The 27,526-nt window shown below is 42.7% G+C and overlaps 1 protein-coding gene across 1 annotated transcript in view; it reads left to right on the forward strand.

The window, feature by feature from the left end:
• LOC133446245 (NLR family CARD domain-containing protein 3-like) overlaps positions 1–18,597 on the forward strand; it is a 37,327-nt gene extending 18,730 nt beyond the window's left edge. The window contains exons 9-11 of the mRNA XM_061724237.1: positions 13,968–14,141; positions 15,974–16,147; positions 17,179–18,597. Coding sequence (XP_061580221.1) covers positions 13,968–14,141; positions 15,974–16,147; positions 17,179–17,188 — 358 coding nt within the window. The 3' untranslated portion in view covers positions 17,189–18,597. The remainder of the gene's footprint in view (positions 1–13,967; positions 14,142–15,973; positions 16,148–17,178) is intronic.
• The last annotated feature ends 8,929 nt before the right edge of the window (positions 18,598–27,526 follow it).

The following is a 27,526-nucleotide window of genomic DNA, read 5'->3' on the forward strand; positions in this document are numbered from 1 at the left end:
TTTCAAGTGCAAGCGATACAGAACCTGATGTTTAGTTTCACACAGACTTCAGAATTTGTTGAATTAGTCTGATAAATATACACAATTCAATCATTCTTATCTTTAAAGGAGCTTGAGGCAGGATTGAGGCAGGATTTATGAAAAAAATTTGTATACGTTTTAAGTTTTCTAGTAAGTAAGTACCAAAAAGAATGATCCTCTAGTGTATCTCTCGTTGCCTTGAACAGGCTGTTGCTGCAAAATGTGCTGCAATTCGGAGGCCAAATTTCCCGCGCTGTCCTGCGGATGTGACGTCACATGACGCTGCATGCACGTTCTCCCCGTTCTCCCCGTTCTCCCCCATTCTCCCCGTTCTCCCCGTTCTCCCCGTTCTCCCGCGCCGGCTTCGCTGTTGGCTGCAGTACCCCCGACGGCCGTCGTGGCGAAGGGTGGCGCTAGAGAGTCTCATTTCTTAAAAGGAGCCTCATGCTCCTTTAACTAAAAGTAAGATATTAACTGATAAACTCATTTGTAACAGAATTATTAGGTTTTTGCAAGTTAAGTCAAATTATGAATGACACATTACTAAAAGTAAAGTATTTTATTATCTTCTGCTCTCAGAAAACATCATTTTAACTGTTTGTAACATACAAGGATCATTATGATAAAAACCTGAGGAATCCTGCATAAATGATATAAAACTGGACACATGATATAAAGTCCAGCAGTTCTCCACAGATCATTCTGGTGTTAATAATTGTTGCTAGATCAGCTTCTGATCTCTAAACTGCTGCTTTGAACAATATTTGAACATCAACACTAATCAAAAAGGGGTGAGGAAGCCGGAGCACCTGGAGGGAACCCACGCATGCAGAGGGAGAACATGCAAACTCCACACAGAAAGACCCTGCTAGGCCTGGGAGTCGAACCGGGAACCTTCTTGCTGTGAGGCAACAGTATTAACCACCAAGCCACAATGCCCTAGTAGAAATGCCAATTATATCTTTATCTTAAGGTCTTTTAAGAAACCAACTGAATATAAAGTTCCCAGATTGATCCAGGATTACATATTGTATTCCAGATTTAATCGACAGCTGCTTTTCTCTGCTGCTTTTTCAAATGTTTTCCACGGTTGGATTAGTTTCATGGTTGATCATATTGGTGTAGTTTTTTCTGGGACAGTTCAATTCAATTAAATTTTATTTATATAGCGTCTAATACAACAGATGTTGTCTCTAGACGGGGGGGCGTCAGCAGCACACAGCAGACATCCACGTAGGCAGGTGGAAGCAGCAACGGGATGACCGGGGATGGGGGGGGTGTCCGGGAACACAGGCCAACACGCAGCTCCTGAGGCTCCGGCCTGCAAACATGCACAAAAGAGAAAAAAGGGGGGCCGGCACAAGAAACTACAGGAACGATGGACAGAAACGATAGTTATGAGATATTTATAATAAATAAAAATGGAAATGGAGAAAAGAGGAAGGGAAGAGGAGAGGAGAAGAAGGGTGAGAGGCACCGCCCAGCGGACCATGTCGGTGCCCCCTGCAGCATAGGCCTATAGCAGCATATCTACCACCAAGCTATATTTGAGACTAACTATTATAGTCTTGTTCTATAGCTGCAACTATGACTACTGACTCTAACACACTAGAGTTTACACTAAAAAACCCTGACTGAAAGACTTCAAACAGATCATTTCTATACAAATAGTCACATAACTGGCTTGAAACTGCCTTTTCCAGAATTTTAGATACAAATGGAAGGTTGGAAATTGGTCTATAATTAGCTAAGGTGTCTGGGTCAAGGGAAGGTTTTTTAAGTAAAGGTTTAATTACTGCGACTTTGAAAACCTGTGGTACATATCCTAAACTTAGGGATAGGTTAATTTGGTCCAGTATTGTCACACCAATAAGAGAAAAAATATGTTTGAATAGTGGAGTCGGGATGGGGTCTAACATACATGTGGTTGACTTAGCTCTATTGACGAGTGAAGTCAGCTCAGGGAGGTCTATAGGATCAAAACAGTCTAGAGACAAGTCAGAGCCTAGGGAAGTCGCTAAAGCTGAAGAAACACCTACAACCGGCTGGTTGATTTCTTCTCTAATTCTCGCGATTTTACTGTTGAAGAAGCCCATAAAGTCCTCACTACTGAGAGCTGCAGGAATGCACGGCTCAACAGAGTTGTGACTCTTTGTCAGCCTGGCTACAGTGCTGAACAGAAAACGTGGGTTACTTTTGTTACAGTTGGGAGGTTTGTTGCATGAAAGTAGAAAGAAGAAGTCCAGGATGTGTGAGAAAGGCTTGACATCTCCTCCTGAGTTGATCCTGGATGATTCTGCTGCAGGAAGACGATCCAGGATGAGGAGGTGCAGCTATGTGAAGCCAGGTTGAACTAATCCTGGTACGTGCACGTTGACGTCTGTCTTAAGCAGACCGTGAGGTCGGTCCCAGATGTCCTGGTTCACAAATGGAGGACGAGTGTCGCGGATGTTTCACCGAGTGAACAACAGCTTCTAATGGAAACGTACGAGGAGTTTAAACAGCTGATACGTTCAGAAATGTCATCCAGACACTGTTAATAAACTGAGAGAGTCTGACAGACAACAGTGGACAGACTGAATGTGTAGTCGTCCAATATATGAGTTATAGAGCTCATTTACTAAATAACTTCTTACTGTGGATGAAATCAGTCAAACCAACGTTGGCTTCATTTGACTAACATTACATTTATTTATTTATTTTTTTTTTTTTTTTTTTTTTTTTTATTTAGCACAAACAGTATCATATAAATAAACAACATGAACAATCAACATTACTGGGATGTGCAAAGGGGAGGTATGAAACCCAAGAGGGCTTATATGAAAACCTCACCCAACATATTCAAATATCAAATTTGTTACAGTTTAAAAACAACATAGGAAAATAATTGAACAGTAATGAGAAATAAGTAGAAAAGTGTAGAGATTAAACAGTAAAATATATAGGGAAAAAAAAAAATAAAAAAATAGGAATACGTACATAAATGAATAATACAAAACAAAAATAATGAATAAGCTCATAAGGAGAGAGAGAGAGAGAGAGGGGCGAGAGAGAGAGAGAGAGAGAGAGAGAGAGAGAGAGAGAGAGAGAGAGAGAGAGAGAGAGAGAGAGAGAGAGAGAGAGAGAGAGAGAGAAAACACAACAATAATTATCTTATGTTTGATGATACATGGTTTGACTGATGAGGTACTTTTTGAGAGCCTTTTTAAATGATGTTAAGTTAATAATTTTTTTCAGATAGTCAGGTAGTTGATTCCAGAGACGTGGACCTTGATAACGAATTGAAAATTGCCCAAGAGCAGTTCTAAAGAAGGCAGTGTGGAGGTTGGAAGAGCTTCGTGTCTGGTAGCTATGGACTTGGTTGTTGGACATAAATATGTGAGAGAAACTACAAGGTAAAATATTCATTCTATGCTGAAACACAAATAAACAAATCTGATACACATTGATATCATAGACATTCATGAAATTAAGTTCTTGAAACAGTGGACCTGAACTTGCATGTGGCTCAGAGTATGTAACCATTCTAACAAATCGTTTCTGTAAAGTAACAAGGTGTTTGAGGTTTGTTCTGTAAGTGCTTGCCCATACAAGATTGCAATAAGTCAGAAAAGGATATATTAAAGTATAATAAAGTGATATAAGGATTTTTCTGGGTAAAACATGTCTTATCCTGCTGATGACACCAATGTTCTTAGCAACTTTGTTACAGATGAATGATACATGTTTTTTCCAATTTAATTTTTCATCAATATAAATACCCAAAAACTTGGCATATTGCACTCTAATAAGAGAATGATTGAATATGTAGACATCTTTATCATAAGGAATCTTTTTCTTATTTTTTGGTACGACTAACATGTATGAAGTTTTTTTAATATTTAGAGATAATTTATTTTTTTGGAACCAAAGATTAACTTTTGTAAGTTCAACATTTGTTTGAGTAATTAGGTCTTCATAACTTCGATTCGACATAAACATATTCGTATCATCAGCAAAATTGACAAAAAACATGCTTTTTGAAACCAGATATAAATCATTTACATAAATAATAAAAAGCAAAGGACCAAGAATGGATCCTTGCGGCAAACCACATGTTAACTTCCTATAGCTAGAGTCAAAACCATTCCAAGAAACCAACTGTTTACGGTTGTTCAGATAGTCCCAGAACCATTGAAGCTCTATTTCCCCAATACCATACATCTGCAATTTTTTAACCAGAAGACTATGATCAACGGTATCGAAGGCTTTGGACAGGTCTATAAAAACCCCAATAGTAAATTCATTATTATCCAATGCCGTTGAAAATCTATCAATTAGTTAACCCGAGCCATCGCGGTGGAGTGTTTTTTCTCTAAATCCATATTGATGAGAATAGAGGAGATTGGATTCATTTAAATACTCTGTTAGTCTATTGTACACAATTCTTTCAAGTACTTTGGCCAAACAAGGCAAAATGGATATTGGTCTATAATTTGAGTACTTACACTTTTCATCAGATTTGTGTACTGGGATGACTCTGGCCCATTTGAACTGGTCAGGACAACGACCTGTAGCAAGTGAGCAATTCAATATGTGAAGAAGAGGTTTTGTAATGGCAGGCAAGCATTTCTTGAGAAGACTAGGCTTCAGTCCATCATGACCAGCTCCTTTAGGTTTGAGTTTGGTCACAATGTCCTCAAGCTCAGCTTGCCCAATCATCTTGAACCTGAAAGGTTTAGGAGGAGCCTGTATTTCAGGAAGTGTTATAGAACTATGAGGTATACTGGCAGCAAGTGAGGGTCCAATGTTAACAAAAAAATCATTAAATCCATCAGCAATTTCTACAGGGTCAGTTACTAACTTACTTTCCAGTCCCACTTGAAATTCATCACATGATATTTTATTGGGAGGAGTTTTTTTCATGATCTCATTGATAATTGACCAAGTTGACTTCATATTATTACCAGACTCAGTAAATTTAGTTTCATAATGTTGTCTCTTAGCAATTCGGAGTAGATGATGAAGTTTGTTCCTATAAGAGGAATAAGACTTAAAATTCAGTGGAGATGGGCTGGTTAGGTATGTTTTATAAAGTTTATGCTTTTTTCTTATTGATTTCTTTAGACCCTTGGTGAGCCAAGATTTAGATTTTTGGGGGCACCTTTTTGTATTCTGGTAAGGGAAAGCAATATCAAATAATTTAGAAAATAATTTAAAAAATATATCATATGCTTTCTGGGCATCGTCTTCCATCTCCACCGAATGCCATGAGTTTTCATAGAGGGACAGGATGAACTTAGCTATGTTAGCCTGACAGAAGTTTCTATGGGAGGTTGCTGGCTTGCCTTTTTTGAAAGGAGCAACAGTGTGTGTTAAGTGGAATAGGGGGAGGTGGTCAGAAAGATCAGCAAGGAGAACACCGGATATCCCCGGGCCCTCAACTGAATTAGTTAGTATGTTATCAATAAGAGTTCTATTTGTAGCTGTAATTCTTGTAGGTTTGGTAATGAGAGGATAAAAAGCAGAGGTATTCAAATGGTCAACAAAAGTACCGGATTGGGGTTGCATCAGATTTATATTAAAATCACCCAACAAATAACATAATTTCTTCTCTGATAATATTTTACTCAACGAAACAGTTAAACAATGAGTAAATGAATTATAGTTGGAATCTGGGGGCCTATAAATACAGCCAATAATAACCTTGGTCTTGTGCACAGTAAGTTCAATAAATATGGCTTCAGCTTCCTTTTCAAGGGGAGTTGTAAGGTCAGGGCGAAGAGAGAATTTAAGTTCCTCCTGCAGAAACAAAGATACACCACCACCAATCCTGTCCTGTCTGTGACAAGGAATATGATTATAGCCCTGGATGTTAAACTGGGATACTTTCTCTTTTGTCAACCAAGTTTCTGTTAAGGCAATTATCTTAAACTGAATTGAAAATAAAGAAAAATAATCAATAAGGTCATCAAAATGTTTTGGTAAACTCCTTATATTTAGATGGAAAAATGACAAGGAATCCTCAACACTGGTGTCCCTTTCAGTAACAAGAGTATTGAAGGATTCCGTAGTAAAATATCTACAGGCAGACTTACTGGAACCAATACTGAGATTTATATCTGAGTCAGCATTATCATAAGATGAAAGATGTTGATTGGAAAAAGTAATAAAATCAGGTTCCTCATCAGATAAATATGAAGCATTCAACATTTCATCAATAGAAGACATAATTTTAAAAGTAAAAAATGATTTTTAGACAGATAGGAACAAGTTAAAAATTTAAGCAGTGGATGGCAGTCATTCAAGGGATTCATTGGGAAATTTACGGGGAGGGTGCACTATAAGCTGGTCATACTTGAGAAAGGCAAAGTTCCCTTGCTTCCGTGCTTCTCTGAGCTGTGGCAACAGTTCTTTCCTTCTCTGGCGGACTCTCTCTGAGAAGTCCTCATTTATGAAGAAATTAGTTCCCTTCAATTTCTTTGCCTGTTTGAGGATTTCTTCCTTGTCCTTGTAGCGCAGTAGCTTAACAATCACAGGTCTTGGCCGCCCATTAGCTGTATACTTCCCTATTCTGTGAGCTCGCTCTATTTCCACCAATTTGGGATCCATCTTCAGGTGATCTGCAAGAAGTTTCTTCGTTTTGCGCTGTGATTCATCCCATGATTCTACATTTAATTTCAACAAATACAAGTTTACCAAATACAAAACTCTAAACATGGAAAACATATTTTTCTATGTTTTTAATATTATTCTTTAATAATTCTGTTAAGATCATTTCATCCAGGTGACATCAAGACATAAGGTGCAACAAATAATGTCTTTTTATTGTTTTCAGTGTGTAAAACTAAATATAAATCCATGTGTGTTGAAGTTAGTAAAGTGAAATAAAGCTGGTGTCTAGACGATGAGTTTCCTTCATCAGCAACAAAACATCCAACAAGAACATCAGAAACTTTGTGTTGAAACTATGTCGTCACTCAATCAACTTTTTCAGAGAAAATGTTTGAAAAAACTCCTAAACAGACAAATATGTACTGATTGATGAAGAAATGTCTCCTTAAAAACATGGAAATTATGAACATTGTTCATTTATTCATCATTTATGGGAAAAAAGATTTTAACAAGTTCAAATTTTTACATCAAAACTCAGGTTCGATAAACTTTTACCTTCTTTATATTTACATAGAAAGACTGATATTTGAATTCAAATTCCATCAAAACTGTTTCTTCCATTAAAAACTACATTAAACCCTGGAGCATCAATTAGTTTCTATATTTTGACGAGTATTTGGTTCTAGTTTCCCTGTAAGGGTTCAGATTTGTACGTTTTTGTACCATCATGCATCTGTTCTTGATGAATCAAATGTATTAATCAGACAAAAGTTTTCTGCACCAGTTCCAGATCCATCACTGGAGAAGAGATGTCTTTCATGAATGCTGAATAAACACAGACGTCCTCCTGTCCTGAAACTCTTTCTCTGCTCACAAAGTCCTTCTAGGAATGAAAACTTTATCGTCCAAAACATCATTTACAAACAGACGTGTTATTGGGACAGAAACACGTGACATGAATGGACTTTACATGGTCTAGACTGTCGTCCTCATCACTGACTTTATTGAAATCAGCACAAACTCACACTTTTCTGATCATCAAGTCAATAATACTGAAGAGAAATATACACAGATTATTGATCACATGTGTGACATCAATATGAACATCAGCCTTCATAAAGTCCATCACCTTTCTGGCGAGCTTCCAAGATGGCGGCGTGAGCACTAGCGCGTTCGGGAGCTGCACACCAACAATTGGAGAAAATAGTGAAACATATCTCGTTATCTGAAAGCCACTCGTGGTAACTTTAGAGCAGTGGTGAGTACACCGTGGTGAACTGGTAGTGACCTTAATTAACGAAAAACTGCTACGGTACAATGACTTACGTCGATAATTGGAAGTTGCTAAGCTAAGTGCTTCAGTTAATTAGTGCACTACAACGACACCACATGGAGGCGCCGTCGACTAAAGTGAACCCTCTCATGCACAACCTGCATGACTACTCCATGACCGACAAACCTGTGATTTCCCTTGTGGATTCTGAGTTTGCTCCTCTTCCCGCGACACCAGTTTGTACTCCATCCAAACCCCCTGCATCAAAGAAACAGAAGACACAACGTTCCCTGGACATGGATGAAGGGGGGTTAGTGCAAAAAATATCCGACGTCCTAAACACCAGGCTGGATAGTCTGGAAAAAAACATGGAGAAACTGATTTCTGACAACACACTGAAGATTGAGGGGTTGAAAAAAACAGTTGATTTTGCCTGCGCTGAGATTCGGGAGGTAAAAGGAAAGGTGATACAAGTTGATGCTCAAGCCAGGGAGACGGAGAAAAAAGTGTCTCTGATGGACCAACGAGTCACTGATCTGGAGAACTACTCACGACGCTGGAACCTGCGCCTGTATGGAGTACCCGAAGATAAGGAGCAAGACGTCCGCACCGAGGTGATCCACATCTGCCAAGCAATCCTTCCGGAGTTCAGAGATAAACTCCCAGACGTAATTGACACCGTGCATCGCCTCGGGCATCCAAGGAAAGATGTCACCAGACCTCGAGGGATAATCATGCAGTTTGCCACTCGCTTCCACCGCGACAAGATCTGGAAAGCTGCAAAAAAATCTACACTTTTGCAGAACAAGAACCTGCGCTTTGCTGAGGATTTGTCACCTGCCACCAGAGAGAGACGGAGGCAGCTGTGGCCTCTGGTGGCCAAAGCCCGTGAACAAGGAAAAACGGCATAAACATCGGAGGGAGAGCTTTTGCTGAAGGAACTGAACTGTGTCCCAGTACCTGAGGTGATAAGCACATCACATGTTATGACTAAGAGTTATACTGATAACTGTGATAGTATGAAACATGGTGTTCTCAATTTATTTTTATGCATCCTAAGTGCTCTAAAATGCCTCCTGTTATGCTGAAGGTTTGATAAGCAAAGACAATCTTACTCAGGACTCTTTTCTACCTCGTTTTTTTTATCTTATTTTTATAACACCAAGCCACACTTTACATATTGTCCTGCAGGATTACACCTTATATGGCTTGTTGAGTTCAATCGACATCAAAAGTAGGCTATAGGTGCCACTATGTTTACATTTGATATGTTTCACTGTATATAGAACCTAAGATGGGTCAGCTCCTGTTAGGGAGGATCTTACTCTTTAAGGTTATTCCTTTTTTTCTCATTCATTGTTAGTTTTATGTCTTTATCCATTGTTACTTTTAATGCCAGGGGGTTAAGAAATAATATTAAGCGAAAGGCACTTTTTTTATTTGCTAAGAAGCACAAAACTGATTTTTGTTTTATCCAAGAGTCACATTCAGTCCCTGATGACGAAAAGTTTTGGAGATCCCAATGGGGTAATGAGTTGTGGCATGCTCATGGTTCTGAACATTCGGCCGGTGTCACCAACTTAAAGCACAACTTTTCAGGATCCGTGTTATTAACAACTTGTGATCCCTCAGGACATTTTATTCTCCAAGTGGTAGACATTGAAAAATTCATAGTGTTAACTGTTAATATTTATGGCTATAATTCACATAATGATAATGACATACTGCTGGATACATTAGAAAACCATATTTTAACTGCTTCTAATAAATTTCCTATCTCAGGTATTGTTGTAGGGGGAGACTTTAACATGATTCCTCAACGTAACTCTACTGCAGTTCATGAAAACCTGAAAGTCTTCATGCAAAAATTTAATTTAATTGATGTGTGGAGACTTCATCATCACAACGCCAGTACCTTTACATGGAGTAACAGGAGTGCCACCAGGAAATCGCGTCTTGATTTTTGGTTAGTTTCTAATAATCTGAACATTGACAAGATATCAGTTAACATTTTCACAACACCACTAACTGATCATAATGCAGTCTCCATTTTTATACCATTGCACTCTGCCTCTACAAAGATATATAGAAATGCTTACTGGAAGCTAAACAGTTCTCTTTTAAAACACGAGACTGTTAAATTAGGCATAAAGAGGATAATAGCAGAATTTTGGAATAAGGCAAGTGCTGAAGGTGTTTATGGTAGCAACTGGGAACTTTTGAAATGTAAAGCTGCTCAATATTTAAGGAACTATGGTAGTAAAGATTAGAGGAAGAGAGAGTATGTTATTATCACAGAAGAGCCCTGCTGATATTAGGGTTTAGGTATATATAATATATATATATTTAGGTATATATGTCAGATAGGGATCGATCTGACTTGATCTCAGAACAAACTAAACTAAATGATATCTATTTACTTAAGGCTAAAGGTGCCTTTGTAAGATCAAGAAAGAGATGGATTGAAGAAGGAGAACAGAATTCATCTTATTTCTTTAACCTAGAAAGATATCACGGAAAGCTCAATTTAATCCAACAACTCAATATTAATGGTGATATAACTGATGACTCTAATAGAATAGCAAACTTTTGTTCCAGCTTTTACAGTGAGCTGTATAAAACAAATTACTGTCATCAGTCAGTTTCTTTTTTCAATTCTCTGAATAACATCACTAAAATTTCTAAAGATGACAAAGAGTTCTGTGACGGAATTTTTACTTTACAGGAAATCACTTTTGTCATCGAACGCCTCAAAACTAACAAATCTCCTGGGGGTTTGAAGACTTAGCACCCTTTCTACTTAAGGTATTTATAGAAAGTGTGGAACAAGAAGCTTTACCTCCCACACTTACACAAGGTCTGATTACATTGATTCCAAAACCTAAAAAAGACCATCTTCTTATTGATAATTGGCGACCCATTTCGTTACTTAACACTGATTACAAGGTATTTGCTTCAGTACTTGCCAAACGACTTAAAAATGTTTTAGACCCAATTATTGATGAGACCCAATCAGGATTTATGAGAAAAAGACATATTTCTAATAATATTAGACTTGTTTTAGATTTAATTGATTACTCTTCTCTGTGTGCTGATGACAGTTTTATCTTATTCCTTGATTTCTACAAGGCATTTGACACCATTGAACATAAGTTTTTATTTCAGACAATTGAACATTTTGGATTCGGTGATTTTTTTTATAAAGCTGTTAAAACTTTGTACTTCAAAGGTAACAGCTCCATCAGACTAAAAAACGGGACCTCCCCGAGATTTGATTTACAGCGGGGAATTCGACAGGGCTGTCCCGCCTCCCCCTATCTATTTATCCTTTGCACTCAACTACTCTCTATTCACATTAAAAATAGCTTATTAAAAGGTATCTCTATTGCAGGCAGAGAAATTATAATCAGTCAGTTGGCAGACGATACCACATTATTCTTAAAAAATGCTTCACAGGTTCCCATTGCTATCCACACAATAGATGCATTTTCTGCAGCTTCTGGTCTTGCCTTAAACCTGAAGAAATGTGAATTATTCCCTCTTAAAAACTGCGATGTTTCAGTGATTTACAATATACCTGTTAAAAACAAAATCACCTACCTAGGGATTACCATTGTAAAAAATCAGACAGATAGATGCTCTGAGAACTTTAATGTGATTATTGATAAGACAAGGAAAAAGCTAAACCAATGGCTTCAAAGAGATTTATCTCTAAAAGGTGGAATACTACTAACAAAGGCAGAAGGATTATCTCGTCTTACTTATGCAGCTATTCCCTTGTCTGTCGACAAAAAAATCTGTAATGCCATTGACAAGTTATTATTTAATTTTATTTGGAAAAACAAGACGCATTATGTAAAAAAGTCTGTTATTATGAACACTTATGATTCTGGTGGTCTAAATTTTCTTGACTTTACCACTCTCAACAACACCTTTAAAGTTAACTGGATAAAGCAGTTCCTACATAATCCTACGTCCACTTGGAATTTTATACCCAAATTTATTTTTTCTACCATTGGAGGTCTTGAATATGTGTTATTATGTGACTATAAAATAGAAAAACTTCCCTTAGCTTTGTCAAACTTTCATAAACAAATGTTGTTAGCATGGTCCTTAATCTATAAGCACAATTTCTCTCCACATAGATGCTTTATTTGGAACAATCAACACATCAAATATAAAAATAAATCTCTATTTCTTAACTCGTGGTTCAACAACAACATTATTTTAGTTACCCAACTGCTCAATGAAAATGGTAATCTGCTAAATTACACTGAATTCCTTACAGTTTATGGTATTCCTTTGACCCCAAAAGACTTTGCAGTTGTAATGGATGCTGTTCCGTCTGGTATTCTAAATCTATTAAGAGGCGCTGGTAAACCAGTCTGTCCTCCCTTAGATCCTATATTAACCCCAGTGGGGCGAGTGTGTTTTTCTGTTAAAACTAAAAAAAGGAATTATTTAATAAGATCTCTTTTTCAGACTGACATCACCTCTACTCCATATGTTGTTCCGTACTGGTCTAATATTGTTCCTGGACTGAACTGGATCCATATATGGAACCTTCCATACAAATATCTAATTACGAATAAAGTTAGAGAAGTGTCTTACAAACTAATTCATAGATATTACCCAGCCAAACATTATTTGTTAAAATTTAAGAAAGATTTGTGTGTGAATTGCTCCCTGTGTGAATCTGAACCTGAAACTGTAATACACTTATTTTGGTTGTGTAACTCTACTGCACCTTCTGGAGAGATTAACCCGTTACATCACCTGTAACTCTACTGCACCTTCTGGAGAGATTAACCCATTACATCACCTGTAACTCTACTGCACCTTCTGGAGAGAAGTAACCCGTTACATACCTGTAACTCTACTGCACCTTCTGGAGAGATTAACCCGTTACATCACCTGTAACTCTACTGCACCTTCTGGAGAGATTAACCCGTTACATCACCTGTAACTCTACTGCACCTTCTGGAGAGATTAACCCGTTACATCACCTGTAACTCTACTGCACCTTCTGGAGAGATTAACCCGTTACATCACCTGTAACTCTACTGCACCTTCTGGAGAGAAGTAACCCGTTACATACCTGTAACTCTACTGCACCTTCTGGAGAGATTAACCCGTTACATCACCTGTAACTCTACTGCACCTTCTGGAGAGATTAACCCGTTACATCACCTGTAACTCTACTGCACCTTCTGGAGAGATTAACCCATTACATCACCTGTAACTCTACTGCACCTTCTGGAGAGATTAACCCGTTACATCACCTGGAAGATTGACTGATTTTTCTTTAGATTGGAACAATGTACTTTTTGGTGTCGATGTCAAAAGTAAGAAACAGAAAGAACTGTATGTCATAAACTTGATAATAATATTAGGGAAGTAACACATACACAAGGGTAAATTTACTCACTTGAAACCATCCTTTATTGCATTCCAAAAGGAAACTGAACTGTACATGCAAAGTATTTGTGACTGGAATAACAAGAAAGCTATGAAAACTTGTGATTTGTGCACCTTGTTTTCTGTATTTATTTAGCAGCCTAGCCCCTGGCTGATGTTCTGATGTTTGATATTTCATTGATAAGACTTGCTTTTGTATTGTTTGTTTGTTCTGTTAATAAAGAACTGTTGGAAAAAAAATAAAGTCCATCACCTTTCTAATTCTCATCTGCATGGAGCATTTATAATGATGAAGAGGAGGCTGAATTGTAATGTATCTGTAAAATGATGATGATGATGACGACGATGATGATGATGATGATGATGATGATGATGATGATGATGACGATGATGATGATGATGACGATGATGATGATGATGATGATGATGATGAAGGTGATGAAGATGATGATGGTGATGATGATGATGATGATGATGATGATGATGATGATGATGATGATGATGACGATGATGATGATGATGATGATGATGATGATGATGATGATGATGAAGGTGATGAAGATGATGATGGTGATGATGATGATGATGATGATGATGATGATGATGATGATGATGATGATGATGATGATGAATTGTAATGTATCTTTTATTCTTTATTCAGATTGGTGTTATGCAGGTTGTCAGAGATCAGCTGTTCTTCTCTGGTCTCAGCTCTGAAGTCCAACCCCTCCCATCTGAAACATCTGGACCTGAGTATCAACAACCTGCAGGATTCAGGAGTGAAACATCTGAGTGGATTTCTGGAGAGTCCAGACTGCAGACTGGAGACTCTGAGGTCAGACATGTTTTAGTTGTGTGTTCAGATGAATCTGATGTGAAAGTTGTGTTGACACTAACCTGCAGACATCAGGCTGATCTTCTACTGATCCACACTGACCATCTGACTGCTCTGAGTTCTTCTTCTCTGCTTTAGTTTCATCTTAAACTTCCTCTTCTGATTCATTACATAAAACTAAACATGTGAATGTGTCAGACAGGAACAAATGAAGAACCAGAGATGTGTCTGAACCTGGAATAAAACATCTGAACAAACATGAATTAACTTTACAGCTAATACGTTCAGAAATGTCATCCAGATGTTAATAAACTGAGAGAGTCTGACAGACAATAGTGGACAGACTGAATGTGTAGTCGTCCAATATATGAGTTATAGAGCTCATTTATTAAATAACTTCTTACTGTGGCTGAAATCAGTCAAACCAACGTTGGTTTCCTTTGACTAATGTTAAATTTAATTTTAACAAATACAAGTTTACCTGATATAAAACTCTGAACATGGAAAACATCTCTTTCTATATGTTTACGATCATGTCTTAATAATTCTGTTAAGATCATTTCATCCAGGAGACATCAAGACATAAGGTGCAACAAATAATGTCTTTTTTATGGTTTCATATGTTTTTGTACCATCATGCATCTGTTCTTGATGAATCAAATGTATTAATCAGACAAAAGTTTTCTGCACCAGTTCCAGATCCATCACTGGAGAAGAGATGTCTTTCATGAATGCTGAATAAACACAGACGTCCTCCTGTCCTGAAACTCTTTCTCTGCTCACAAAGTCCTTCTAGGAATGAAAACTTTATCGTCCAAAACATCATTTACAAACAGACGTGTTATTGGGACAGAAACACGTGACATGAATGGACTTTACATGGTCTAGACTGTCGTCCTCATCACTGACTTTATTGAAATCAGCACAAACTCACACTTTTCTGATCATCAAGTTAATAATACTGAAGAGAAATATACGCAGACTATTGATCACATGTGTGACATCAATATGAACATCAGCCTTCATAAAGTCCATCACCTTTCTAATTCTCATCTGTATGGAGCATTGATGATGATGATGATGATGATAATGATGATGATGATGATGATGATGATGATGGTGATGATGATGATGGTGATGATGATGATGATGATGATGATGATGGTGATGATGATGATGATGATGATGATGATGATGATGAAGATGGTGATGATGATGATGATGATGATGGTGATGATGATGATGATGATGATGATGGTGATGATGATGATGATGATGATGAAGATGGTGATGATGATGATGATGATGATGGTGATGATGATGATGATGATGATGATGATGAAGATGGTGATGATGATGATGATGAAGATGATGGTGATGACGATGACGATGACGATGACGATGATGAAGATGATGATGATGATGATGATGATGATGATGGTGATGATGGTGATGATGATGATGATGAAGATGATGATGATGATGATGAAGAAGATGATGACGATGACGATGACGATGACGGTGATGGTGATGGTGATGATGACGATGACGATGATCTGATCATCAAGTCAATAATACTGAAGAGAAATATACGCAGACTATTGATCACATGTGTGACATCAATATGAACATCAGCCTTCATAAAGTCCATCACCTTTCTAATTCTACTCTGTATGGAGCATTTATAATGATGATGATGATGATGATGATGATGATGATGATGATGATGATGATGATGGTGATGATGATGATGATGATGATGATGATGATGATGATGATGATGATGATGATGATGATGCTGAATTGTAATGTATCTTTTATTCTTTATTCAGGTTGCAGGGCTGCAGTTTGTCACAGATCAGCTGTTCTTCTCTGGTCTCAGCTCTGAAGTCCAACCCCTCCCATCTGAAACTTCTGGACCTGAGTCTGAACGACCTGCAGGCTGCAGATGTGAAGCAGCTTTCTGATATGGTGAAGAGTCCAGACTACCAGCTGCAGACTCTCAGGTCAGTGGAGGTTGGACTCGGTTCTGCTGCTTCCAGCAGTTTTCTACTAAAACCAGTTGGTATCAAAGATCAGTGTTTCCAGTGAAGCTGCAGCTTCTCAGCAGCTGCTTTCCTCATGAAGCTGTGAGAGGAGGATGATGACAGGCTGCAGGATTGGACAGAAACACAGAGACAGCAGTCGGCCAATCAGAGGGTCCATATGTTTGTTGTAGACCAGTGATATGCTGGTGTTCACGTGTCCAGAAATAAAGGAGTATTCCAGCTGACGGCCTTCCAGGATGTTCAGACACACAGCTGCTCCACTGCAACTCTGAACTCTGAAGTCCTGGATGTGCTGATGGAGGGATCTCTGCTAACACTCCTTTATCTGCTCTCTTCTTTCTTCTTCCCTCTACAGCTGATGGAGGGATCTCTGCTAACACTCCTTTATCTGCTCTCTTCTTTCTTCTTCCTCTATAGCTGATGGAGGGATATCTGCTAACACTCCTTTATCTGATATCTTCTTTCTTCTTCCCTCTACAGCTGATGGAGGGATATCTGCTAACACTCCTTTATCTGCTCTCTTCTTTCTTCTTCCTGTACAGCTGATGGAGGGATCTCTGCAAACACTCCTTTATCTGCTCTCTTCTTTCTTCTTCCTCTACAGCTGATGGAGGGATCTCTGCTAACACTCCTTTAACTGCTCTCTTCTTTCTTCTTCCTCTACAGCTGATGGAGGGATCTCTGCTAACACTCCTTTAACTGCTCTCTTCTTTCTTCTTCCTCTACAGCTGATGGAGGGATCTCTGCAAACACTCATTTATCTGCTCTCTTCTTTCTTCTTCCTCTACAGCTGATGGAAGGATCTCTGCAAACACTCATTTATCTCCTCTCTTCTTTCTTCTTCTTTCTTCTTCCCTCTACAGCTGATGGAGGGATCTCTGCAAACACTCCTTTATCTGCTCTCTTCTTTCTTCTTCCCTCTACAGCTGATGGAGGGATCTCTGCAAACACTCCTTTATCTGCTCTCTTCTTTCTTCTCCCCTCTACAGCTGGAGATGATGAGAGAGTCAAGGACGGATGAGTCGTGTCCTGATCGTCCTCAGAGTTGAAGCAGCACCAGTTTGTGTGGAAAGACTCTGACTGGACCGTGATGATGATGAAGATGAAGATGTACCTACAGTAGTTTCTGAATTCCAACGTTCTACAAACTTCTCATAAATTAATGTATTCCATGTTAAGTAAAAAAGCCTTTATTGTTATTATATTCTTGTTAAAAAACAGTACATCAAAATGTAACATTTAATTACCCTATTGTATCCGTAGTTTTTTCCCTCGTTTTTATTTTTCCAACGAAAGGAGGGCCTTTTTGACCCCCTAAACGTGCCCCAAAAGTCACCAAATGTTGCTCCAAGCCAGTCCTGGTGAAAAATGTGATATTTCATGGTTTGCATTAATGGGCGTGGCCTAATGGCTCAACAGCGCCCCCTAGAAAACTTTGTGCCTCAAGCCCCACAATATGGTTTGACGTACATGCACCAAAATCGCTACACACCTGTATCATGGCACAACTTAAAGAAAAGTCTCTTGGTGCCATGGCCGAAACTGAACAGGAAGTCGGACATTTTGAATTAATCGTGTCATTTTGGCGAAATTTATGCAATTTCTTCGGCAGTTAATGCGACCCGAACCATAACGTGCACCCAGGTGTGTTATACATCAAAATGTGCGTCTCCATCCTGCGACGAAGCGCATCACTTTTCTCAGTCAAAAGCGTTACCATGGCGACGCTAGATGACAAAAAGCACCCCCCCCCTTCTTCTGATTGGTCCATATTTGATAGTTCCTACTTTCTGCCATAACTTTTGAATGGTTTGATACAGAGAGTAGTGGGTGGTGTCATCCGCTAAATGTCCAGGCCTGAATAATCTACATCAAGTCATACAAGCTTCCACTGCAGCCTGAACCTGCACAAGGGTGGAGGCCGTTCATCGCTGCTTTAATTTGAACTTGAGGTTCATTCGACAAGTGAGCACTTTGTCTAAATTCTGGATGATTCCTAGTACGGAGGTTCCTACTACTAATGTAGTGATGGATAAATGTCTGCGCTGCCGCGGCGGAGCTGCTCAGCAAAGCAGCCGTCTCCTCCACCGAGTCACGTGACTCCCCGGTGTTTTCTTTTTATTTACATGTTTCCGTTTAATTCCAAGTTTTCCTTTTGTTGTTGTCGTGTTTTCAGCTCGTCAGGTTTTTAAAGTTTCTCTCCGCGTCACTGATGAAGAGAGAGAGTGAAGAGAACCGTGGAAATAACAGCATTTGTTCATGAAACACGAAACACAAATGAACTTGACTTGGTCAAGGAATGTTCCTCAGAGTTTGTTCCAGAAAATATTGTAAATGTTTTCTGGATATTACGATGATTGTTAACACTTCAAAGAAAGTCAAAATTCTTCATTAAAACTTGAATCTTTTCTCTTGTTCAGTTTACTGTGATTAATAAGTTTTTGTCTGTGATTAGTCTCAGTACCAGGAGCAGCACCGACCACCACAAGGCACTTTTTACTCTCTTGTTCACCATCAGCACAAATCTGACTTTTATTTCATAAGTTAGATGATTTCACACACTCTCTCTCTTTTATTTATTGTAAAACTGACATAGATTACACTCTCATTTTCACTCTCAGCCAACATGAACTGGATTGAATTAAAACGACATCAACACAAATGTTCAACACTTGTTGATCGATAGTTGAAATGGACTCTGATCTCTGATTGTAGCTTTTAAAATGTGAGGATTTCCATGTTTTTCAGTATCCTTGTTGATGTAGGAATGGGGGGGGGCTGTTAATTGGATTCTCAATGAGGATGATGGTGTCATGGTTTCCCAGTGTAGTTTTTTAGTTTTACTCACTCCCCTGTTTTTCCAGATCCTGCCACCCTAATCAGCCAGAGATCCACTCTTCCCTTCACCTGTGCTTCCCCACCCAGCTCCACACCTGGTTTCCCTCATCAGCAGTTCCCCTCATATACCGGCCCATTTCCACCTTCTTGTTTGCCAGATTGTCGTGTGCTTTTGCCTCGCTTTCCAGCCTTCCTGATTTCTGTCCTGTTCCTGCCTGCCTGCCTGTAACCCTTAATGATTCTTGGTTTATGGATTTTTGCCTGTCTGTTTTTGGTTTTGTTTGCCTGATCTGCCTGACTACCCGGTTTGACCCCTGCCTGCCTTTTGACAAAGATTAAAGCCTCTTGGACTCTGATTCTGCCTGGTGTTGTGCATTTGGGTTATCTGTCCTGTCTGAGCCGTGACAGTACAATCTGGCCAAGACTGAACCCAGCCAACATGGACCTACCACGTAAGGAAGAGGATTTGTGGGATTTTTTTATGGGGACCAAGTGGCGTTCTACCACCGTACGGTGAAGGGGACAGAGACATGCCCCCAGTTCCAGCCTGTTGCTGTTCCTGAGGTGGCCCCGGACACACCCCAGTCTCTTCCCCCTTTCTGGGGAACACGCCTGGCTCTGGGTGGGCCCAGAGGCCTGCAGGCTCAGGGGAGACAACGACGGCGTCAGCCCCAGCCCCAGCTTGTTCCTGCTCCCCGAGAATCGGCTGATAACATGCGCTGGGCCAAGGAGGAGGAGTATTGGGACCCCTTTTGGGGAACACGCCTGGCTCTGGGTGGGCCCAGGAGCCTTCAGGGCAGGCAACGACGACCGCGTCAGCGCCAGCCCCAGCTTGTTCCGGCTCCAGCTCCTGCTCCGGCTCCTGCTCCGGCTCCTGTTCCAGCTGCTGCTCCGGCTCCTGTTCCAGCTGCTGCTCCGGCTCCTGTTCCAGCTGCTGCTCCGGCTCCTGTTCCAGCTCCAGCTCCTGCTCCGGCTCCTGTTCCGGCCCCCTGCATCCTGTCTGCTCCTGTTCCGGCCCCCCGCATCCTGTCTGCTCCTGTTCCGGCCCCCCGCATCCTGTCTGCTCCTGTTCCGGGCCCCCGCATCCTGTCTGCTCCTGTTCCGGCCCCCCGCATCCTGTCTGCTCCTGTTCCGGCCCCCCGCATCCTGTCTGCCCCTGTTCCGGCCCCCCGCCTCCTGGCTGCCCCTGTTCCGGCCCCCCGCCTCCTGGCTGCCCCGGTTCCGGCCCCCCGCCTCCTGGCTGCCCCGGTTCCGGCTCCCCGCCTCCTGTCAGCCCCGACTCCGGCTCCCCGACTCCTGTCAGCCCCGACTCCGGCTCCCCGCCTCCTGTCAGCCCCGACTCTTGTTCCTGAGGCGGTCCCGCAGCCCTCGGTTCCTGAGGCGGTCCCGCAGCCCTCGGTTCCTGAGGCGGCCCCGCCGGTCTCTGTTCTGGAGGTGGTCTCTGTTCCCCTTCCTGAGGCGATCCTGGATGGATCTGCCGCAGTCCCAGACCGACCCCCTGACCAGTCTGCCGCAGTCCCAGACCGACCCCCTGACCAGTCTGCTGCAGTCCCAGACCGACCCCCTGACCAATCTGCTGCAGTCCCAGACCGACCCCCTGACCAATCTGCTGCAGTCCCAGACCGACCCCCTGACCAGTCTGCCAAGCCCCCAGACCGACCCCCTGACCAGTCTGCCGCAGTCCCAGACCGACCCCCTGACCAGCCTGCCACAGTCCCAGACCGACCCTCTGACCAGCCTGCCGCAGTCCCAGACCGACCCCCTGACCAGCCTGCCGCAGTCCCAGACCGACCCCCTGACCAGTCTGCCGCAGTCCCAGACCGACCCCCTGACCAGCCTGCCGCAGTCCCAGACCGACCCCCTGACCAGCCTGCCGCAGTCCCAGACCGACCCCCTGACCAGCCTGCCGCAGTCCCAGACCGACCCCCTGACCAGCCTGCCAAGCCCCCAGACCGACCCCCTGACCAGCCTGCCAAGCCCCCAGACCGACCCCCTGACCCGCCTGCCAAGCCCCGAGACCGACCTCCGGATCCGCCTGCCAAGCCCCGAGACCGACCCCCGGATCCGCCTGCCAAGCCCCGAGACCGACCCCCGGATCCGCCTGCCAAGCCCCGAGACCGACCCCCTGACCAGCCTGCCAAGCCCCCAGACCGACCTCCTGACCCGCCTGCCAAGCCCCGAGACCGACCCCCGGATCCGCCTGCCAAGCCCCGAGACCGACCCCCGGATCCGCCTGCCAAGCCCCGAGACCGACCCCCTGACCAGCCTGCCAAGCCCCCAGACCGACCCTCTGACCAGCCTGCCAAGCCCCGAGACCGACCCCCTGACCAGCCTGCCAAGCCCCCAGACCGACCCCCGGACCAGCCTGTTACGCCCCGAGGGCGACCCCCCGAACTGCCTCACCGGTCTGCCCGGCACCGAGGACGGCCCCCGGAGCTTTGGCCGTTTGTTGGCCGGGGCCCTCCTCCGGACCCACTCCTCCCGCCCTGGGTGGGTGGTTTTGGGACATCTGGAATCTGTCCCTTGAGGGGGGGGTTCTGTCATGGTTTCCCAGTGTAGTTTTTTAGTTTTACTCACTCCCCTGTTTTTCCAGATCCTGCCACCCTAATCAGCCAGAGATCCACTCATTCCCTTCACCTGTGCTTCCCCACCCAGCTCCACACCTGGTTTCCCTCATCAGCAGTTCCCCTCATATACCGGCCCATTTCCACCTTCTTGTTTGCCAGATTGTCGTGTGCTTTTGCCTCGCTTTCCAGCCTTCCTGATTTCTGTCCTGTTCCTGCCTGCCTGCCTGTAACCCTTAATGATTCTTGGTTTATGGATTTTTGCCTGTCCGTTTTTGGTTTTGTTTGCCTGATCTGCCTGACTACCCGGTTTGACCCCTGCCTGCCTTTTGACAAAGATTAAAGCCTCTTGGACTCTGATTCTGCCTGGTGTTGTGCATGTGGGTTCTCTGTCCTGTCTGAGCCGTGACAGATGGATGCGTACCAGACGGTGGAGGAGCCGTTTACTGAGTTCTGGGGGGGTTATGACCTTTGAATGACCTAATACAGGTGTGTTTGGATGTGATTTAATGACCCTGGGGGAGGCCATGCACCCAGCGGGGTATGGGGGAGTGGTGTGAGGTCGGGGGAGGAAGTAAACCGGTTGAATCTGTCCCCCCGAAGAGCCTGTCAGCGTTGTCTGGTTCCCTCTGCTGAGCCAAACGGTACCAGCCGTGAAGAGAATCTAACAACCCGTGCTGCTCCATGAAGTTAAAAAGAATGAATTAAATGACACGACTGGATTCCAGCCAAGTCTCTCCGTCCTCTGGTCCTGCTCTGACCTGGTAGGGAATAACGCTGCGTCTGTTTCATCCTGGTGTCTCTGGATCAAACCAGCACCAAACCAGCATCAAACCAGCATCAAACCAACATCAAACCAGCATCAAACCAGCATCAAACCAAACCAGCATCACACCAGCATCAAACCAGCATCAAACCAGCACCAAACCAGCTTCAAACCAAACCAGCATCAAACCAGCACCAAACCAGCAGCAAACCAGCATCAAACCAGCATCAAACCAACATCAAACCAGCATCAAACCAGCATCAAACCAGCATCAAACCAGCATCAAACCAGCATCAAACCAGCATCAAACCAGCATCAAATCAGCATCAAACCAGCATCAAACCAACATCAAACCAGCATCAAACCAGCATCAAACCAGCATCAAACAAGCATCAAACCAACATCAAATCAGCATCAAACCAGCACCAAACCAACATCAAATCAGCATCAAACCAGCACCAAACCAACATCAAACCAGCATCAAACCAGCATCAAACCAACATCAAACCAGCATCAAACCAGCACCAAACAGCATCAAACCAGCATCACATCAGCATCAAACCAGCATCAAACCAGCATCAAATCAGCATCAAACCAGCATCAAACCAGCACCAAACCAGCATCAAACCAGCATCAAACCAGCATCAAACCAGCATCAAATCAGCATCAAACCAGCATCAAACCAAACCAGCATCAAACCAGCATCAAACCAACATCAAACCAGCATCAAACCAGCATCAAACCAACATCAAATCAGCATCAAACCAGCACCAAACCAACATCAAACCAGCATCAAACCAGCATCAAACCAGCATCAAACCAGCATCAAACCAGCATCAAATCAGCATCAAACCAGCATCAAACCAAACCAGCATCAAGCCAGCATCAAACCAAACCAGCATCAGACCAGCATCAAACCAAACCAGCATCAGACCAGCATCAAACCAGCACCAAACCAACACCAAACCAGCAGCAAACCAGCATCAAACCAGCACCAAACCAGCACCAAACCAGCATCAAACCAAACCAGCAGCAAACCAGCATCAAATCAGCATCAAACCAGCACCAAACCAGCAGCAAACCAGCATCAAATCAGCACCAAACCAGCATCAAACCAGCACCAAACCAGCATCAAACCAGCACCAAACCAGCATCAAACCAGCATCAAACCAGCATCAAACCAGCACCAAACCAAACCAGCATCAAACCAGCACCAAACCAGCACCAAACCAGCACCAAACCAGCATCAAACCAGCACCGAACCAGCACCAAACCAGCATCAAACCAGCACCAAACCAGCATCAAATCAGCATCAAACCAGCACCGAACCAGCACCAAAACAGCATCAAACCAGCATCAAACAGCATCAAACCAAACCAGCACCAAACCAGCACCAAACCAGCACCAAACCAAACCAGCATCAAACCAGCATGAAACCAGCATCAAACGAGCATCAAACCAGCATCAAACCAAACCAGCACCAAACCAGCATCAAACAGCATCAAACCAAACCAGCACCAAACCAGCATCAAACCAGCATCAAACCAGCATCAAACCAGCATCCAACCAGCATCAAACCAGCACCAAACCAGCAACAAACCAGCATCAAACCAGCATCAAACCAAACCAGCATCAAACCAGCAACAAACCAGCATCAAACCAGCAGCAAACCAGCATCAAACCAAACCAGCATCAAACCAGCATCAAACCAGCATCAAACCAGCACCAAACCAGCACCAAACCAGCATCAAACCAGCATCAAACCAGCATCAAACCAACACCAAACCAGCAACAAACCAGCATCAAACCAGCATCAAACCAGCAACAAACCAGCATCAAACCAGCATCAAACCAAACCAGCATCAAACCAGCAACAAACCAGCATCAAACCAGCAGCAAACCAGCATCAAACCAAACCAGCATCAAACCAGCATCAAACCAGCATCAAACCAGCACCAAACCAGCACCAAACCAGCATCAAACCAGCATCAAACCAACACCAAAACAGCATCAAACCAAACCAGCACCAAACCAGCACCAAACCAGCATCAAACCAGCATCAAACCAGTACCAAACCAGCATCAAACCAGCATCAAACCAGCACCAAACCAGCATCAAATTAGCATCAAACCAGCACCAAACCAGCATCAAACCAGCATCAAACCAGTACCAAACCAGCATCAAACCAGCATCAAACCAGCACCAAACCAGCATCAAATTAGCATCAAACCAGCACCAAACCAGCATCAAACCAGCATCAAACCAGCACCAGCACCAAACCAGCATCAAACCAGCATCAAACCAGCATCAAACCAGCATCAAACCAGCATCAAATCAGCATCAAACCAGCATCAAACCAGCACCAAACCAGTACCAAACCAGCATCAAATCAGCACCAAACCAGCATCAAATCAGCACCAAACCAGCACCAAACCAGCACCAAACCAGCACCAAATCAGCATCAAACCAGCACCAAACCAGCATCAAATCAGCACCAAACCAGCACCAAACCAGTACCAAACCAGCATCAAATCAGCATCAAACCAGCATCAAACCAGCATCAAACCAGCACCAAACCAGCATCAAATCAGCACCAAACCAGCACCAAACCAGTACCAAACCAGCATCAAATCAGCATCAAACCAGCATCAAACCAGCATCAAACCAGCACCAAACCAGCATCAAACCAGCATCAAATCAGCATCAAACCAGCATCAAACCAGCATCAAACCAGCATCAAACCAGCATCAAACCAGCATCAAACCAGCACCAAACCAGCACCAAACCAGCACCAAACCAGCACCAAACCAGCATCAAACCAGCACCAAACCAGCACCAAACCAGCACCAAACCAGCATCAAACCAGCACCAAACCAGCACCAAACCAGCACCAGCACCAAACCAGCATCAAATCAGCATCAAACTAGCACCAAACCAGTACCAAACCAGCACCAGCACCAAACCAGCATCAAACCAGCATCAAACCAAACCAGCATCAAACCAGCATCAAACCAAACCAGTACCAAACCAGCACCAGCACCAAACCAGCATCAAACCAGCATCAAACCAGCATCAAACCAGCATCAAACCAAACCAGCATCAAACCAGCATCAAACCAGCACCAAACCAGCAGCAGGGATTTCAGACCACGATCACATCTGACCCTGGAGGGAAGTCCAGACTTCTGGATACCGGCCATGAACAGTGATCCAACACTAGACGCTGTGTTGTCATGGAGACCAGCGAGGTAGATGATGGTCCGACTGAAGGCTTCATCACAGCCGTGGAGCAGCGTTCTCCATCTCACTAGTTTGTAGTTTCCATCGATGGATCAAAGGCCAATGGAAATAACAGGAAGTTGGCAGTTTAAAGAGATTAAAGGTATTGTGACATAATTTTTAACATGCTTTTAACACTATTAAAAGTCTTGGCCAATATCCCTCAAATGTGTCTAAAAGGGTGTAACAAGAAAAACTTCACTCCAGTACTCCATGCCTGGCTTTTTATGACAGTGTTTTTTTGCGCCGTGAAAAACGCGTCCTTTTCCCCCTTTCCTGTCAATCATTGCCCCGCTCCTCCTCCAAACCTCCTCCAACCAACCGCTACACACTTCTGCCGTCTCCACACACACACGCGCACACCGAACCACAAACACCCACACACACAGCCCAGACAGGGCGACTACAACCCGGGGAAGAAGTCCCTGGACCAAAGGACTGGAAGGCAGCACCGTAGCTCCCCGCAAGCAATACGCTAACAGCGGCGTCGGAGAGTTAAGCCGGGAGCGACAGGCGAAGCATGCACGGAAAAGGAGCACGGCGAAGCAGTCCACAGCAAACAATCACAAAAATAAAGGCATGTGAGCAGCAATGTCCCCTTATCTTAAGTCCAGTCAGTGGCCGCGGGTCTTCTTAGCAGTTTTCCTCCGGTGATGAGAACAGAGGGGGCTCTAAACAGCTCCGTGTTAAGCCTGATTTATGGTTCCGCGTTAAATCGACGCAGAGCCTACGCCGTAGGGTTCAGCGTACGGTGCACGTAGCCGCGTAACCCTACGCCGTAGGCTCTGCGTTGGTGTAACGCGGAACCATAAATCAGCCTTTATGGTGCGCTGGAGAGGAGAGGAGGCAGGGAGCTGGGTGGAGGGGGCGGTGATTTAGCGGGTCTATACGTAACGGCCCGCAACCAAACCAGATGCGCCGTTTTTGCATAATTATGCGGAAAATCCCAGAAAGCACACAATACACTGAATGTTAAAAGTTCGTTTTTTTTGGGTGTAATTGATGTCAAGACACCCAACAAAACACAAAAAATCAAGAAAAATGTGTTTTTCATGTCACAATACCTTTAAGGCCAAAACATTAAAGAAAATGTGCATTTTTCTTTTAAATGACGATGTCAGTGTTTGTGATACAAATTATATTTACCTTTACTTAAATGTTTTATTCAAATGAAGCCTGTATGGCATGGTGCTGCCCTCAGATAACAAACCATATATCTAGACTTCACGCTACTCTGTTAACGTTTTGGAGGGAATTTGGATGTTTAAATATTACTAGACATGTCTATGTCCAATACAAAGAGGGGTTAAAGTTCATGTGCATTCTTAATTAATGTCTCTTCATGTTAGTGGACAGTGTCAGTTTAAGTGTTTTTGTCACTTCACTTTAATTCAACCTACTTTTTACATCACAGCAATTTATTTTTTCACTTTGTTGTGTTTTTTATCCTGATTCTCCATTTGCAATTGTATATTTCTATTTTTAACATGACCCTTTTCTTATTTTTAATACCTTTGTCTCTTTATTGCGTGAGTGCTGCTGAGTCCCCAAACTTCCTCCAGGATCAATAAAGTACCCGCCTGTCTTGGGTTCGAGTCACAGACCAAATCCATTTTATTTGGGTTGGAGTTTCTGAGGTTAGAAATCCTGCAAATGCTAATATTTAATGTGTGAGCATTTCTGTCCAGAGAACTCAGAACTGAATGTATGTTTGCAACCTGTAACGGTAAAGAGAAAGTGATGTTTTAAATGATCTGAGACATTTATTAAGTCTGAAAGAAAGTAAGTTGAGGACTGTCTAAGTGCTTGTTGAAAAATAAAAAAGTGAGTTTAAAAACACACAATAATCTGCAATGGAGTGTTGAATGTTTTAAATAACTTGGAGAAAAAA

The sequence above is a fragment of the Cololabis saira genome, chromosome 6 (genome assembly GCF_033807715.1).
Source record: "Cololabis saira isolate AMF1-May2022 chromosome 6, fColSai1.1, whole genome shotgun sequence".
In the NCBI taxonomy this organism is placed as follows: Eukaryota; Metazoa; Chordata; class Actinopteri; order Beloniformes; family Belonidae; genus Cololabis; species Cololabis saira.